The sequence below is a fragment of the Argopecten irradians genome, chromosome 10 (genome assembly GCF_041381155.1).
Source record: "Argopecten irradians isolate NY chromosome 10, Ai_NY, whole genome shotgun sequence".
Lineage (NCBI taxonomy): Eukaryota > Metazoa > Mollusca > Bivalvia > Pectinida > Pectinidae > Argopecten > Argopecten irradians.
Genome location: NC_091143.1, coordinates 39,886,183 through 39,900,879, shown reverse-complemented (window position 1 = coordinate 39,900,879; position 14,697 = coordinate 39,886,183). Strand labels below are relative to the sequence as shown.

General features: G+C 40.0%; 1 protein-coding gene across 2 annotated transcripts in view; it reads left to right on the top strand.

Annotated features, from left to right (window-relative positions):
* LOC138333885 (DNA polymerase subunit gamma-1-like) overlaps positions 1-14,697 on the top strand; it is a 46,147-nt gene that overhangs the window by 25,446 nt on the left and 6,004 nt on the right. For both annotated transcript variants that reach the window (XM_069282531.1, XM_069282530.1), the window contains exons 13-18: positions 1,101-1,258; positions 1,648-1,701; positions 5,131-5,248; positions 12,355-12,487; positions 13,080-13,186; positions 14,111-14,247. In XM_069282531.1, the coding sequence (XP_069138632.1) occupies positions 1,101-1,258; positions 1,648-1,701; positions 5,131-5,248; positions 12,355-12,487; positions 13,080-13,186; positions 14,111-14,247 (707 nt within the window). The remainder of the gene's footprint in view (positions 1-1,100; positions 1,259-1,647; positions 1,702-5,130; positions 5,249-12,354; positions 12,488-13,079; positions 13,187-14,110; positions 14,248-14,697) is intronic.

The following is a 14,697-nucleotide window of genomic DNA, read 5'->3' as shown; positions in this document are numbered from 1 at the left end:
CTGTTTATATATGACACATGTGATGTCAGAAGGTCTGTTTATATATGACACATGTGACGTCAGAAGGCCTGTTTTATATATGACACATGTGATGTCAGAAGGCCTGTTTTATATATGACACATGTGATGTCAGAAGGCCTGTTTTAAGTTTGTCACATGTGATGTCAGAAGGCCTGTTTTAAGTTTGTCACATGTGACGTCAGAAGGCCTGTTTTATGTTTGTCACATGTGACTTCAGAAGGCCTGTTTTATGTCTGACACATGTGACGTCAGAAGGCCTGCTTTATGTTTGTCACATGTGATGTCAGAAGGCCTGTTTTATGTTTGTCACATGTGACGTCAGAAGGCCTGTTTATATATGACACATGTGATGTCAGATGACCTGCTTTATGTCTGACACATGTGAAGTCAGAAAGCCTGTTTTATGTCTGACACATGTGACGTCAGAAGGCCTGTTTTAAGTTTGTCACATGTGACTTCAGAAGGCCTGTTTTATGTCTGACACATGTGACGTCAGATGACCTGCTTTATGTCTGACACATGTGACGTCAGATGACCTGCTTTATGTCTGACACATGTGACGTCAGATGACCTGCTTTATGTCTGACACATGTGATGTCAGAAGGCCTGCTTTATGTCTGACACATGTGACGTCAGATGACCTGCTTTATGTTTGACACATGTGATGTCAGATGACCTGCTTTATGTTTGACACATGTGATGTCAGAAGGCCTGCTTTATGTCTGACACATGTGACATCAGATGACCTGCTTTATGTTTGACACATGTGATGTCAGATGACCTGCTTTATGTTTGACACATGTGATGTCAGAAGGCCTGTTTTATGTCTGACACATGTGAAGTCAGAAGGCCTGCTTTATGTTTGTCACATGTGACGTCAGAAGGCCTGTTTTATGTTTGTCACATGTGAAGTCAGAAGGCCTGCTTTATGTCTGACACATGTGACGTCAGATGACCTGTTTTATGTCTGACACATGTGAAGTCAGATGACCTGCTTTATGTCTGACACATGTGAAGTCATAAGGCCTGCTTTATATCCGACACATGTGATGTCATAAGGCCTGCATTTTGTTTTACAGAATGGTGTAGGGAACCGTGTAGGAAATCCAGTGGTGCGTGACTATATCAGTAAGATCGAGGAGGGCACCATGAAGGCCATGTCGGGGACCAGCGCCACTCGTATTCTAACACTTGGTAGTATGTCCTCCTACTGGAAAAACAACATGGAAAGGATAATGTAAGTCATTTCAGGTGGTATTTGTCTGGTTTTGTTTGACGTCCTTTAACAGCTGGAGTCATGTAAGATTGATGATTAAGGAAAACAGAATTACCTTGTGAAAATCCACTGACCTACAGTAAAAAATTGTGTTCATTATTCCTTTACTGGTACAATATATTAGCAGTACCTGTATTGCCATGGGTATTTGTTGTCCACTCTGGCGACAGTTGTAGTTGTTTAGTTTCACTGTGTATGAATTTAAAACATTAAAGGAAGAGAAAAAGGAGAAAAAAAACCCACATTCTTTCCTTTGACTGTTATAGATAATTATATGGTGGGCTCCATGATCTATAATCTGGGAGATACATGCATTGTTTATGGGATTTTTTTATAACTTAATATCACAGGAGCCAAATGGCCCTCGGTTTGACCCCTGATGACCTTCCTGATACAATCACAAGGTAAGTCTCTCTTTTTTTCTTGTTTTACATAAAGATTAACTAGTTTTTTACTGCTTTCTCCTTAAAGAGCCACTCTATCCTTTCAAATTCTCAGTTCAGTTTTTAGGTCATCTGACCGAAGGTCAGGATGACCTATTGTCATCGTGTTTCGTCCGTCGTCGTCCGCCGTGTGCCGTGCGCGCGTGCGCCGTCCGCCGTCCGCCGTGCGTCGTGCGTAAGACTATTTATACAAAAGCCTACTCCTCCTTCATCCTTGGATGGATTTCATCCATATTTGGTTTGAAACATCATTGGGGAAGGACAATCATATTTTATATAAATGAGCCTGGTCCGACCCCTAGGGGCTGAGGGGTGGGGCCCCCAAAAGGGCAAATTTTCTTAATTTAAGCTTTAAAATCCTACTCTCCTCCTTCATCCTTGGGATGATTTCATCCATATTTGGTGTGAAGCTTCATTAGGGAAGGACAATTATATTTTATATAAATGAGCTTGGTCCGACCCCTAGGGTCAGAGGGGGGGGCCCCAAAAGGGCAAATTTTTTTAATTTTAGCTCTAAAATCCTACTCCTTCTTCATCCTTGGATGGATTTCATCTATATTTAGTGTAAAACAATATTGGGGAAGGACAATCATATTTTATATAAATGAGCTTGGTCCGACCCCTAGGGTCAGAGGGGCGGGGCCCCAAAAGGGCAAATTTTCTTAATTTTAGCTCTAAAATCCTACTCCTTCTTCATCCTTGGATGGATTTCATCCATATTTAGTGTGAAACATTATTTGGGAAGGGCAATCATATTTTATATAAAATAAGCCTGGTCCGACCCCTAGGGGCTGAGGGGTGGGGCCCAGAAATGGGCAAATTTTCTTAATTTTAGCTTTAAAATCCTACTCCTCCTTCATCCTTGGATGGATTTTCATCCATATTTGGTTTGAAACATCACTTGGGAAGGACAATCATATTTTATATAAATGAGCCTGGTCCGACCCCTAGGGGCTGAGAGGTGGGGCCCCAAAAGGCAAATTTTCTTAATTTAAGCTTAAAAATCCTACTTCTCCTTCATCCTTGGGTTGATTTCATCCATATTTGGTGTGAAGCTTCATTAGGGAAGGACAATTATATTTTATATAAATGAGCTTGGTCCGACCCCTAGGGTCAGAGGGGCGGGGCCCCAAAAGGGCAAATTTTCTTAATTTTAGCTCAAAAATCCTACTCCTTCTTCATCTTTGGATGGATTTCATCTATATTTAGTGTGAAACATTATTTGGGAAGGGTTATCATATTTTATATAAATGAGCCTGGTCCGACCCTTAGGGGCTGAGGGGCGGGGCCCCAAAAGGGCAAATTTTCTTAATTTTAGCTTTAAAATCCTACTCCTTCATCATCCTTGGATGGATTTCATCTATATTTAGTGTGAAACGTTATTTGGGAAGGGTAATCATATTTTATATAAATAAGCCTGGTCCGACACCTAGGGGCTGAGGGGTGGGGCCCCCAAAAAGGCAAATTTTTCTGAATTTTAGCTTTGAAATCCTACTCCTCCTTCATGCTTGGATTGATTTCATCCATATTTGGTGTGAAACATCATTGGGGACGGACAATCATATTTTATATAAATGAGCGTGGTCCAACCCCTAGGGGCTGAGGGGTGGGGCCCCCCAAAGGGCATATTTTCTTAAGTTAGCTTTAAAATCCTACTCCTCCTTCATCCTTGGATGGATTTCATCTATATTTAGTGTAAAACATTATTGCGGAAGGATAATCATATTTTGATGTAAATGAGCATGGTCCAACCCCTAGGGGCTGAGGGGTGGGGCCCCAAATGGGCAAATTTTCTTAATTTTAGCTTTAAAATCCTACTCCTCCTCCATCCTTTGATGAATTTTATCCATATTTGGTGTGAAACATCATCATTGGGGAAACACAATTATATTTTATATAAATGAGTCTGGTCTGAACCCTGGGAACTGAGAGGTGGGGCCCCAAAAGGGCAAATTTTCTTAATTTTAGCTGGCCCACTTCCTGTTTTTAAGGTTTCAGTCTCCGATCTCAATGAAAATTGGTCTATAGGGGTTTTAATTGATGCCGAACAACATGCAAACATTTTCGTAAAGATTTTGGTATTCCAAGATGGCCACTGGCCCACTTCCTGTTTTAAGGTTTCAGTCTCCGAACTCAATGAAAATTGGTCTATAGGGGTTTTAATTGATGCTGAACAACATGCAAACATTTTCGTAAAGATTTTTGATATTCCAAGATGGTCGCTGGCCCACTTTCTGTTTTAAGGTTTTAGTCTCCGATCTCAATGAAAATTGGTCTATAGGGGTTTTAATTGATGCCGAACAACATGCAAACATTTTCGTAAAGATTTTGGTATTCCAAGATGGCCACTGGCCCACACCTGTTTTAAGGTATCAGTCTCCGATCTCAATGAAAATTGGTCTATAGGGGTTTTAATTGATGCCGAATACCATGCAAACATTTTCGTAAAGATTTTGGTATTCCAAGATGGCCACTGGCCCACTTCCTATTTTAAGGTTTCAGTCTCCGATCTCAATGAAAATTGGTCTATAGGGGTTTTAATTGATGCCCGAACAACATGCAAACATTTTCGTAAAGATTTTGTTATTCCAAGATGGCCGCTGGCCCACTTCCTGTTTTAAGGTTTCAGTCTCCGACCTCAATGAAAATTGGTCTATAGGGGTTTTAATTGATTCAGAAGGGGGAACTTTTGGTAAGGACAATCATATTTTATAAAGGACCAAGGTAAGACCCATGGGGATAGCATGGCCGAGGTCCAAAATGGGAGCTTTGCTGAAATTTGGCTTTTAAATCTGACTCCTCCTTATATTAATCCTTGAATGGGTTTCGACCATATTTGGATGAAGGGCTACCAAGTTTGTTCTACAAATGACATTTACCTTTTTCAGAAACTTACATATTCAACTAAGGAGTTCCTTGTATTGTTTATATTAATCGTTAACCAATACTTTATACTGTGACTTTGTTGTTTTGTGCCATGAGTCAGATGACCGTTAAGGCCCATGGGCCTCTTGTTTAGCCCACAATCTGTTATTCAAATCGTCTTTTGTCGGTCCGCCAATACGTTTGTTAACAATTCTTATTACCGCTATTTCTCAGAGAAAATATAAAAGGATCTTTCTCAAATTTTAAATTTAGATTCCACCAGAAACCTAGATGTACATATTGTATTTTGTATAACATCAGTCAACAAGATGGCCAACAGACAGCCATCTCCAATTTTGATAGTTAAAAATTTGTTCCCAAAAAAGTACTGAAGGGAATTTTCTATTTCATAAATAAACTCCACATGCCTACAACACTATCAACTGTGACCTATGGCACTTAAAATCTTAATTAATTTGAAACATTAATTAGCAAGTTTTGAATAAAAGTTCATACACTTTACAGTAACCCAGAATATGATGAAAAGGATTTTCTTGGTGCAATTGTCCCTCGAATCATCCCAGCAGGAACAATCACCAGACGAGCTACAGAAAAAACATGGCTGACAGCTAGTAATGCTTATGTAAGTATAAAGAGGCCAAGTCTATGTTGATTGCATTATTAAATGTTTTGAGGCCCGTAATTTTATGGCTAAGTGCATTGAGGCCCCTGATTTCATCACTAAGTGAGTTGAGGCCCCTGATTCCATCACTAAGTGTGGTGAGGCCCCTGATTTCATCACTAAGTGTGTTGAGGCCCCTGATTCCATCACTAAGTGTGTTGAGGCCCCTGATTTCATCACTAAGTGTGTTGAGGCCCCTGATTCCATCACTAAGTGTGTTGAGGCACCCGATTTCATCAATAAGTGTGTTGAGGCCCCTGATTTCATCAATAAGTGTGTTGAGGGCCCCCTGATTCCATCACTAAGTGAGTTGAGGTCCCTGATTTCATCACTAAGTGTGTTGAAGTCCCTAATTTCATCACTAAGTGTGGTGAGGTCCCTGATTTCATCACTAAGTGTGGTGAGGTCCCTGATTTCATCACTAAGTGTGGTGAGGCCCCTGATTTCATCACTAAGTGTGTTAAGGCCCCTAATTTCATCACTAAGTGTGTTGAGGCCCCTAATTTTATCACTAAGTATGTTGAAGCCCCTGATTTCATCTCTAAGTGTGTTGAGGCCCCTAATTTTATCACTAATTGAGTTGAGGCCCCTGATTTCATCACTAAGTGAGTTGAGGTCTCTGATTTCATCACTTAGTGTGTTGAAGCCCCTGATTTCATCACTAAGTATGTTGTGGCCCCTGATTTCATTACTAAGTGAGTTGAAGCCATTGATTTCATCACTAAGTGAGTTGAAGCCATTGATTTCATCACTAAGAGTGTTGAAGCCACTAATTTCATCACTAAATGTGTTGAAGCCCCTAATTTTATCACTTAGTGTGTTGATGCCCCTGATTTCATCACTAAGTATGTTGATGGCCCCTGATTTCATTACTAAGTGAGTTGGGGCCCCTGATTTCATTACTAAGTGAGTTGAAGCCATTGATTTCATCACTAAGTGAGTTGAAGCCATTGATTTCATCACTAAGAGTGTTGAAGCCACTAATTTCATCACTAAATGTGTTGAAGCCCCTAATTGTATCACTTAGTGTGTTGATGCCATTTATTTCATCACTAAGTGTGTTGAGGCCCTGGCCCCGCTTGTATAAAACATCTCAAATCCTGAGATTTCCTCAAATCTGAGGATTACCTCAAATTGCTTGAGATTCCTCAAAATGGCTTGCAGAACCATTCCTCAACTCAGTTCTTTCCTCAACTCTTAAGATTTATCTCAACTTTTGAGATTTTCCTCAATTTCACTTGTTCAAACGTAAAAACTCGCGTTTTTCCTCAAATATATTTGAGATTTTCCTCAATATTTTGAGGGAAGTACTTAGCAACCTTAAATATGGCGACTTTAGCGAGACTTAGACGCCGGCTGAAGGGAAAATGAGAAGGAAGCGTGTATTTTTACAGAGGACAACCCTGATCGGCATGTCTGCAGATGAGATATTTGAGAGATACAGCGTTTCTCGGAACCTTCTTTGGGTATTTATCGCCAGTGTTAGCAGCCATAAACATTTCAAAATGTCAATGAAGTATCATTTACAACATGCGCCTATTGACCCCTGAATTCCATCACTAATTTTTTGAAATGATTAAATTGTACTAAGTAATAACCGGCCCCGGATTGGCAATAAACATTAAAAAAGTGATTGAGGCCAATGTGTTCATCATTATACTAAAGTTGTTGAAGTAAGTACATTATTTTTGAAATTTCATCAAAGTGTGTTGAGGCCCTGATTTCATCATGTAAACTTCAAATTATAGTGGTGTTTTTTGAACCCTGATTCCATCACTAAGTTTTGAGTACCCCTCTTTCCATCACTAAGTGTGCATCACTATCACTGTGTTGTTTATTAAATTGCTGATTAAATCACTTAAGTGTGTTGAGGCCCTGACATCACTAAGTTCTTTGTAGCACTAGTACCCCTGATTTGAAAATCAACAAATAAAGTTTGAAGCCCCTGATTTCATCACTAAGTGTTGAGGCCCCTGATATTCAAACACTAAGTGAGTTATCTACCCATTTGATTTCATCACTAAGTGTGTTGATTTTCCCTGATTTTGTCAACTGTAAAAATTGTGTTTACAGCCCCTGTATTTTTCATGAACACAGTTTTACAATCACTGTGATAGCGGAAATGAGCCTATTTTGCATAGGTATAACACTAAACTTTTTAGTAATCTTACCTCATACCATCGACTATTGTTTGAAGCCCCTGATTTTCATCACTAAGTGTGTTCAATATCCTCTAAACCATTAATCAAACCATTTTGATGATTTCATCACAAATGTGTGAATAAAAGCCCCTGATTTCCAATTTCACAATTTTAGGACATACACATTTCAAAATTTCAAAGTGTGGTTGACAGGGACCCCTGATTTCATCACTAACCTTTGAATCCCCCCCCCTGATTAATCACTAAGTGAGTTGATTCCCCTGATTCCATCACTAAGTGTTTTGATTTCATCACTAAGTGTTGAGTACATGTCCCTGATTTCATCACTAAGTGTGTTCAAAAATGATTTAACATCACTAACAGTTGAGGCCCTGATTTCATCACTAATTGTGTTGTTGATGCTTCCACACAAAAATTGAATTAAGTGTGTTATGTGGTTTCCCCCAAAAATGCATCAAAGAGGCCCCAACAATATATTATCAAATCAAAATCAAATGTTTGAAGCACCACACAGATACATTTATTTGATTTCATCACTAAGCTAGTGTGTTGATCAGCCCCTAATTTCATCACGAACTTTTTAAGTGTGTTGAGGCCCCTGATTTCATCACTAATGAGTATGAACAATTTCAGAAACATCACTTAATTTACACTGGCACTATTTCCATCCTAAGTGTGTTAAGGCCCCTGATTTCATCACTAAGTGTGTTGACGCACCCTGACTCTCCTCAAAACTAACTTCTCGTCTCTCTGTCCATATAGCACTTCTCATTCCTCCGCCATCACTAAGATAGTATTGCTCGCAGTGAATCTTACCTTTCGTGTTCCTTGACATATTCGGGATAAAAATCTTTTGCACAAATGAGTAATCGACTCCTTTCCAAAGTTTCTCATTGCCCGGAGCGGGCCCCTACATCATTTTGCAAAAACGTCCAAAGTTTTCCTCCTTACTGAGTATACCTTAAGTACCATAGTGAGGAAGTTTTATACAAGCGAAATTTGGAGGAAATTCTCAGGTAAAGTAAATCTCAAATTGATGGAAATCGTCAATTTGAGATTTTTTTATACAAGCGTGGCCTGAATCCAATCACTAAGTGAAGTTGAGGTCTCTGATTTCAGCACTAAAGTGTGTTGAGGGCCCCTGATATCGTATCACTAAGTAGAGTAAAAGACCCCAGATTATCACTAAGTTTGTTGAGGCCCTCCTGATTTCTCAACACTAATTGTGGTGGAGGACCCAGATTTCAGATTAGACGATGTCGTGTTGATGGACCATTGATTTCATTCCACTATGTGTGTTGAAGGGGAAGTGTGTTGAAGGGGCCGCCCCTGAATTTCATACGGGAATTGAGAGTTGAAAGGGGGCCGAGGCCCCGCACTGATGTTCCACCAATCACTAGAGTGTGGTTAGGACCCACCCCGATTACATCACTTGTTGTGTGTGAAGGTTGCACCGCTACATTCCATCACACAGTATGTGTAGAAGGTCCAGGAGAGGAGATCCCCTTAAATTTGTTTCATCACTAAGTGAGTTCAGGGAAAGGGGCCCCAGGTTAAATAGGTGTTGATGCCGTTTATATCCATCACTAAGTGAGTATTGATGCCGCCTGGATTCCCCTCAACTAAGGTGTTTTGAGGCCCCTGATTTCATCACTAAGTGAGTTGAAGGCCCCTGATTTCATCACTAAGTGTGTTGAGAAGCCCTTGATTTCATCACTAAGTGAGTTGAAGGCCCCTGATTTCATCACTAAGTGTGAGTTGAGGCCCCTGATTTCATCACTAAGTGTGTTGAGTGTTTGAAGCCCCTGATTTGATTTCATCACTAAGTGAGTTGAGGCCCCTGATTTCATCACTAAGTGTGTTGAAGCCCCTGATTTCATCACTAAGTGTGTTGAGGCCCCTGATTTCATCACTAAGTGTGTTGAGGCCCCTGATTTCCACGATTCATCACTAAGTGTGTTTGAAGCCCCTGATTTCATCACTAAGTGTGTTGAAGCCCCTAATTTCATCACTAAGTGTGTTGAGGCCCCTGATTTCATCACTAAGTGTGTTGAGGCCCCTGATTCCATCACTAAGTGTGTGTGGTGTGAGGCCCCTGATTTCATCACTAAGTGAGTTGAGGCCCCTGATTCCATCACTAAGTGTGTGGTGATTCCCCTGATTTCATTCACCTAAGTGTGTTGAGGCCCCTGATTCCATCACTTAGTGAGTTGAGGCCCCTGATTCCATCACTAAGTGTGTTGAGGCCCCTGATTTCCATCACTAAGTGTGGCCTGATTCATCACTAAGTTGTAGCCCCTGATTCATCACTAAGTGTGTTGAGGCCCTGATTTCATCACTAAGTGTGTTGAGTTCCCTGATTTCATCACTAAGTGTGTTGAAGCCCCTGATTTCATCACTAAGTGTGTTGTGGCCCCTGATTTCATCACTAAGTGTGTTGAGGCCCCTGATTTAATCACTAAGTGAGTTGGGCCCCTGATTTCATCAGTAAATGAGTTGAAGCCATTGATTTCATCACTTAGTGTGGTGAGGTCCCCTGATTTCATCACTAAGTATGTTTAGAGCCCCGTTTAATCTCTAAAGTGTGTTGAGGCCCCTAATTTTATCACTAATTGAGTTGAGGCCCCTGATTTCATCACTAAGTGAGTTGAGGTCTCTGATTTCATCACTTAGTGTGTTGAAGCCCCTGATTTTATCACTAAGTATGTTGTGACCCCTGTTTCCTGATTTCATCACTAAGTGTGTTGAGGCCCTCTGATTTAATCACTAAGTGAGTTGGGGCCCCTGATTTCATTACTTAGTGTGTTGAAGCCATTGATTTCATCACTAAGTGAGTTGAAGCCATTGATTTCATCACTAAGAGTGTTGAAGCCCCTAATTCCATCACTAAATGTGTTGAAGCCCCTAATTTCATCACTTAGTGTGTTGATGCCCCTGATTCCATCACTAAGTGTGTTGAGGCCCCTGATTTCATCACTAAGTGTGTTGAGGCCCCTGATTCCATCACTAAGAGTGTTGAAGCCCCTGATTCCATCACTAAGTGTGTTGAGGCCCCTGATTTCATCACTAAGTGTGTTGAGGCCCCTGATTCCATCACTAAGTGTGTTGAAGCCCCTGATTTCATCACTAAGTGTATTCATCACTAAGTGAGTTGAGGCCCCTGATTCCATCACTAAGTGAGTTGAGGCCCCTGATTCCATCACTAAGTGAGTTGAGGCCCCTGATTCCATCACTAAGTGAGTTGAGGCCCCTGATTCCATCACTAAGTGTGTTGAGGCCCCTGATTCCATCACTAAGTGTGTTGAGGCCCCTGATTCCATCACTAAGTGTGTTGAGGCCCCTGATTCCATCACTAAGTGTATTCATCACTTAGTGAGTTGAGGCCCCTGATTCCATCACTAAGTGAGTTGAAGCCCCTGATTTCATCACTAAGTGTATTCATCACTAAGTGAGTTGAGGCCCCCTGGCCCCCGATTTCTCGAAACAAACTTAAGTCATAAATTTTCATATAAGTTACATAAGGAGAAAAACTTAAGTTTTGACTTAAGTCTGCAACTTAAGTTTCGAGAAATCGGGGCCAGATTCCATCACTAAGTGAGTAGAGGCCCCTGATTCCATCACTAAGTGAGTTGAGGCCCCTGATTCCATCACTAAGTGTATTCATCACTAAGTGAGTTGAGGCCCCTGATTTCATCACTTAGTGAGTTGAAGCCCCTGATTTCATCACTAAGTGTGTTGAGGCCCCTGATTTCATCACTAAGTGAGTTGAGGCCCCTGATTCCATCACTAAGTGAGTTGAGGCCCCTGATTCCATCACTAAGTGTGTTGAGGCCCCTGATTCCATCACTAAGTGTATTCATCACTAAGTGAGTTGAGGCCCCTGATTTCATCCATAAGTATGTTGAGGCCCCTGATTTCATCACTAAGTGTGTTGAGGCCCCTGATTTTATCACTAAGTATGTTGAGGCCCCTGATTTCATCACTAAGTGAGTTGAGGCCCCTGATTCCATCACTAAGTGAGTTGAGGCCCCTGATTCCATCACTATATGTTTTGAGGCCCCTGATTCCATCACTAAGTGTGTTGAGGCCCCTGATTTCATCACTAAATGAGTTGAAGCCCCTGATTTCATCTCAAAGTGTGTTGAGGCCCCTAATTTTATCACTAAGTATGTTGAGGCCCCTGATTTCATCACTAAGTGAGTTGAGTTCCCTGATTTCATCACTTAGTGTGTTGAAGCCCCTGATTTCATCACTAAGTATGTTGTGGCCCCTGATTTCATCACTAAGTGTGTTGAGGCCCCTGATTCCATCACTATGTGTGTTGAAGCCCCTGATTCCATCACTAAGTGTGTTGAAGCCCCTGATTCCATCACTAAGTGAGTTGAAGCCCCTGATTTCATCACTAAGTGTATTCATCACTAAGTGAGTTGAGGCCCCTGATTCCATCACTAAGTGAGTTATGCCCCTGATTCCATCACTAAGTGTATTCATCACTAAGTGAGTTGAGGCCCCTGATTTCATCACTAAGTGAGTTGAGGCCCCTGATTTCATCACTAAGTGAGTTGAGGCCCCTGATTCCATCACTAAGTGAGTTGAGGCCCCTGATTCCATCACTAAGTGTGTTGAGGCCCCTGATTCCATCACTAAGTGTATTCATCACTAAGTGAGTTGAGGCCCCTGATTTCATCACTAAGTGTGTTGAGGCCCCTGATTTCATCACTAAGTGTGTTGAGGCCCCTGATTTTATCACTAAGTATGTTGAGGCCCCTGATTTCATCACTAAGTGAGTTGAGGCCCCTGATTTCATCACTACGTATCACTACGTATGTTGAGGCCCCTGATTTCATCACTAAGTGTATTGAGTGTATTGTATACAACAATATATTTCTGTTGTTTATTTCACAGCCTGACCGTGTCGGCAGTGAACTCAAGGCCATGGTGCAGACTCCACCTGGGTACAAGTTTGTTGGCGCTGATGTTGACTCTGAGGAATTGTGGATAGCTGCACTAATAGGAGATTCACATGCTAAAATTCATGGTATGCAATGATATGTGATTCACATTCTAAAATTCATGGTATGCAATGATATGTGATTCACATGCTAAAATTCATAGTATACAATGATAGGAGATTCACATGCTAAAATTCATGGTATACAATGATAGGAGATTCACATGCTAAATTCATGGTATACAATAATAGGGCATTCACATGCTAAAATTCATGGTATACAATGATAGGAGATTCACATGCTAAAATTCATTGTATACAATGATTGGAGATTCACATACTAAAATTCATGGTCTACAATAAAAGGGCATTCACATGTTAAAATTCATGGTATACAATGATAGGAGATTCACATGCTAAAATTAATGGTATACAATGATGATAGGGGATTAACATGCTAAAATTCATGGTATACAATGATAAGGGATACACATGCTAAAATTCATGGTATACAATGATAAGGGATACACATGCTAAAATTCACAGTATAAAATGATAGGGGATTAACATGCTAAAATTCATGGTATACATTGTATAATGATATAGAATTCACATAATTAGTAGGTAACGCAAAAGTACATGAATCAGAAAATAGATGTATTAATGTGTTCTGTTTTAGGATGCACTGCGTTTGGCTGGATGACACTGCAGGGTAAAAAAGCAGATAAAACCGACCTTCACAGTAAAACTGCGGACACGGTGGGCATCAGTCGAGACCATGCAAAGGTAAATATGTGCCTATTGGCCTTTTGTTAACAATTATATCAAATTGTGTTTTCTTCACATTAACATGGTATCACATAAGACTCTTTTATATGTGGATATGAAGGATAGGGATATTCTACCCTCAGGATCATAAAATGTTGTAAAACCTGAGACTTGCCGAGGGTTTTACATTTTGTGATCCCGAGAGTAGAATATCCCTATCCTTCATTTCCAGGTATGAAAGAGTATTTGTCTCTCATACCTCGACGTTATATAGAAATTTTACAACTATGATATTACCCAATTTTGAAATAAATTCATAAAAATCTTGACTGCGAATCAATTCTCTATATATGAAAATTGTGTAAAATTTCAAAACAAATCCTGCTATTTAAGTAAATCCAGCCTCTGAAAAAAATGTTTAAATTGTACCGAGAAAATTGTGCTTTTGTTGATGCTGTGACCTCATGAGCCTTTTTGGATGGGTAGCCATGTAATACAGCTCAGGCGACATGAGTGTATTGCCCGGGGTCAGCCAGTATTACACCTGTAGGTATGAGAGAAATATTGGAATAGCAGCATGTTATATATGGTGAAAGGCAAACACTTTGAATTGTATAATAGGAGAGGTTAAAATTTAGTGGTCAGACCAGGGTTTGAACCGGCAACTTCCAAACATTAGCCAGGTGCTCTACCGATTGCACTACCAGGTCGTCGATGATTGACCCTGTCATAATTAATCAGTATAAAAGATCCTGACTTTATTTCATGGTCAAGGGGAATAAGATAAGGAAAGTTTACTTTTTAAACCAAAATCTATCAACTGTCGATCATGGTCATTTTGTTTTGTATGAGAAAATAAAATGCTTACCCGGGTGTGGTCATTTTGAATATAAAGAACCAAGGATAACTTTACTTAATGTTGCTTCCGCTGAAATACTTCAGATATTCAACTACGGGCGTATTTACGGAGCTGGAAGAATGTTTGCTCAGCGATTGTTGATGCAGTTCAACCACAGATTGACAGAAAGTGAAGCCGAGAAAAAGGCCAACATTATGTATTCCAGTACCAAGGGTCGACGGTAGGACAGTAGTAGTGAAACTATAAAGCATTAGATAAATTAATAACTCATTTGCATAATTAATTTATCATATTAAATAAATGTAATTATATGTATATCAAAATTCACCTGGTTTCAAAGGGAAGGCTTGTAAAGATAAAAGAAGCAAAATATATTGACATTTTTTTTTCATTATTTAGTCAAATATTACTGTTTATTTAGTTAATTACAAAAACACTGCTAATAACTGGATATGCAGCCATGTATGATAAACCTGATATTTGCTTTAATCTTTCCTGCATCAGTTGGATATTCTAGTTTGTGGATTTTTCACTGAGTAAGCTTTTGAACTGTTGCACTATGCATCTATAATGATATTGATTCACATGTCAAAATTTGCACTTAAAGCTATGTAAGTGTTCCACACTATAAAAAATTCCACATTTATATTCCTATAGTTTAGTAGTACGT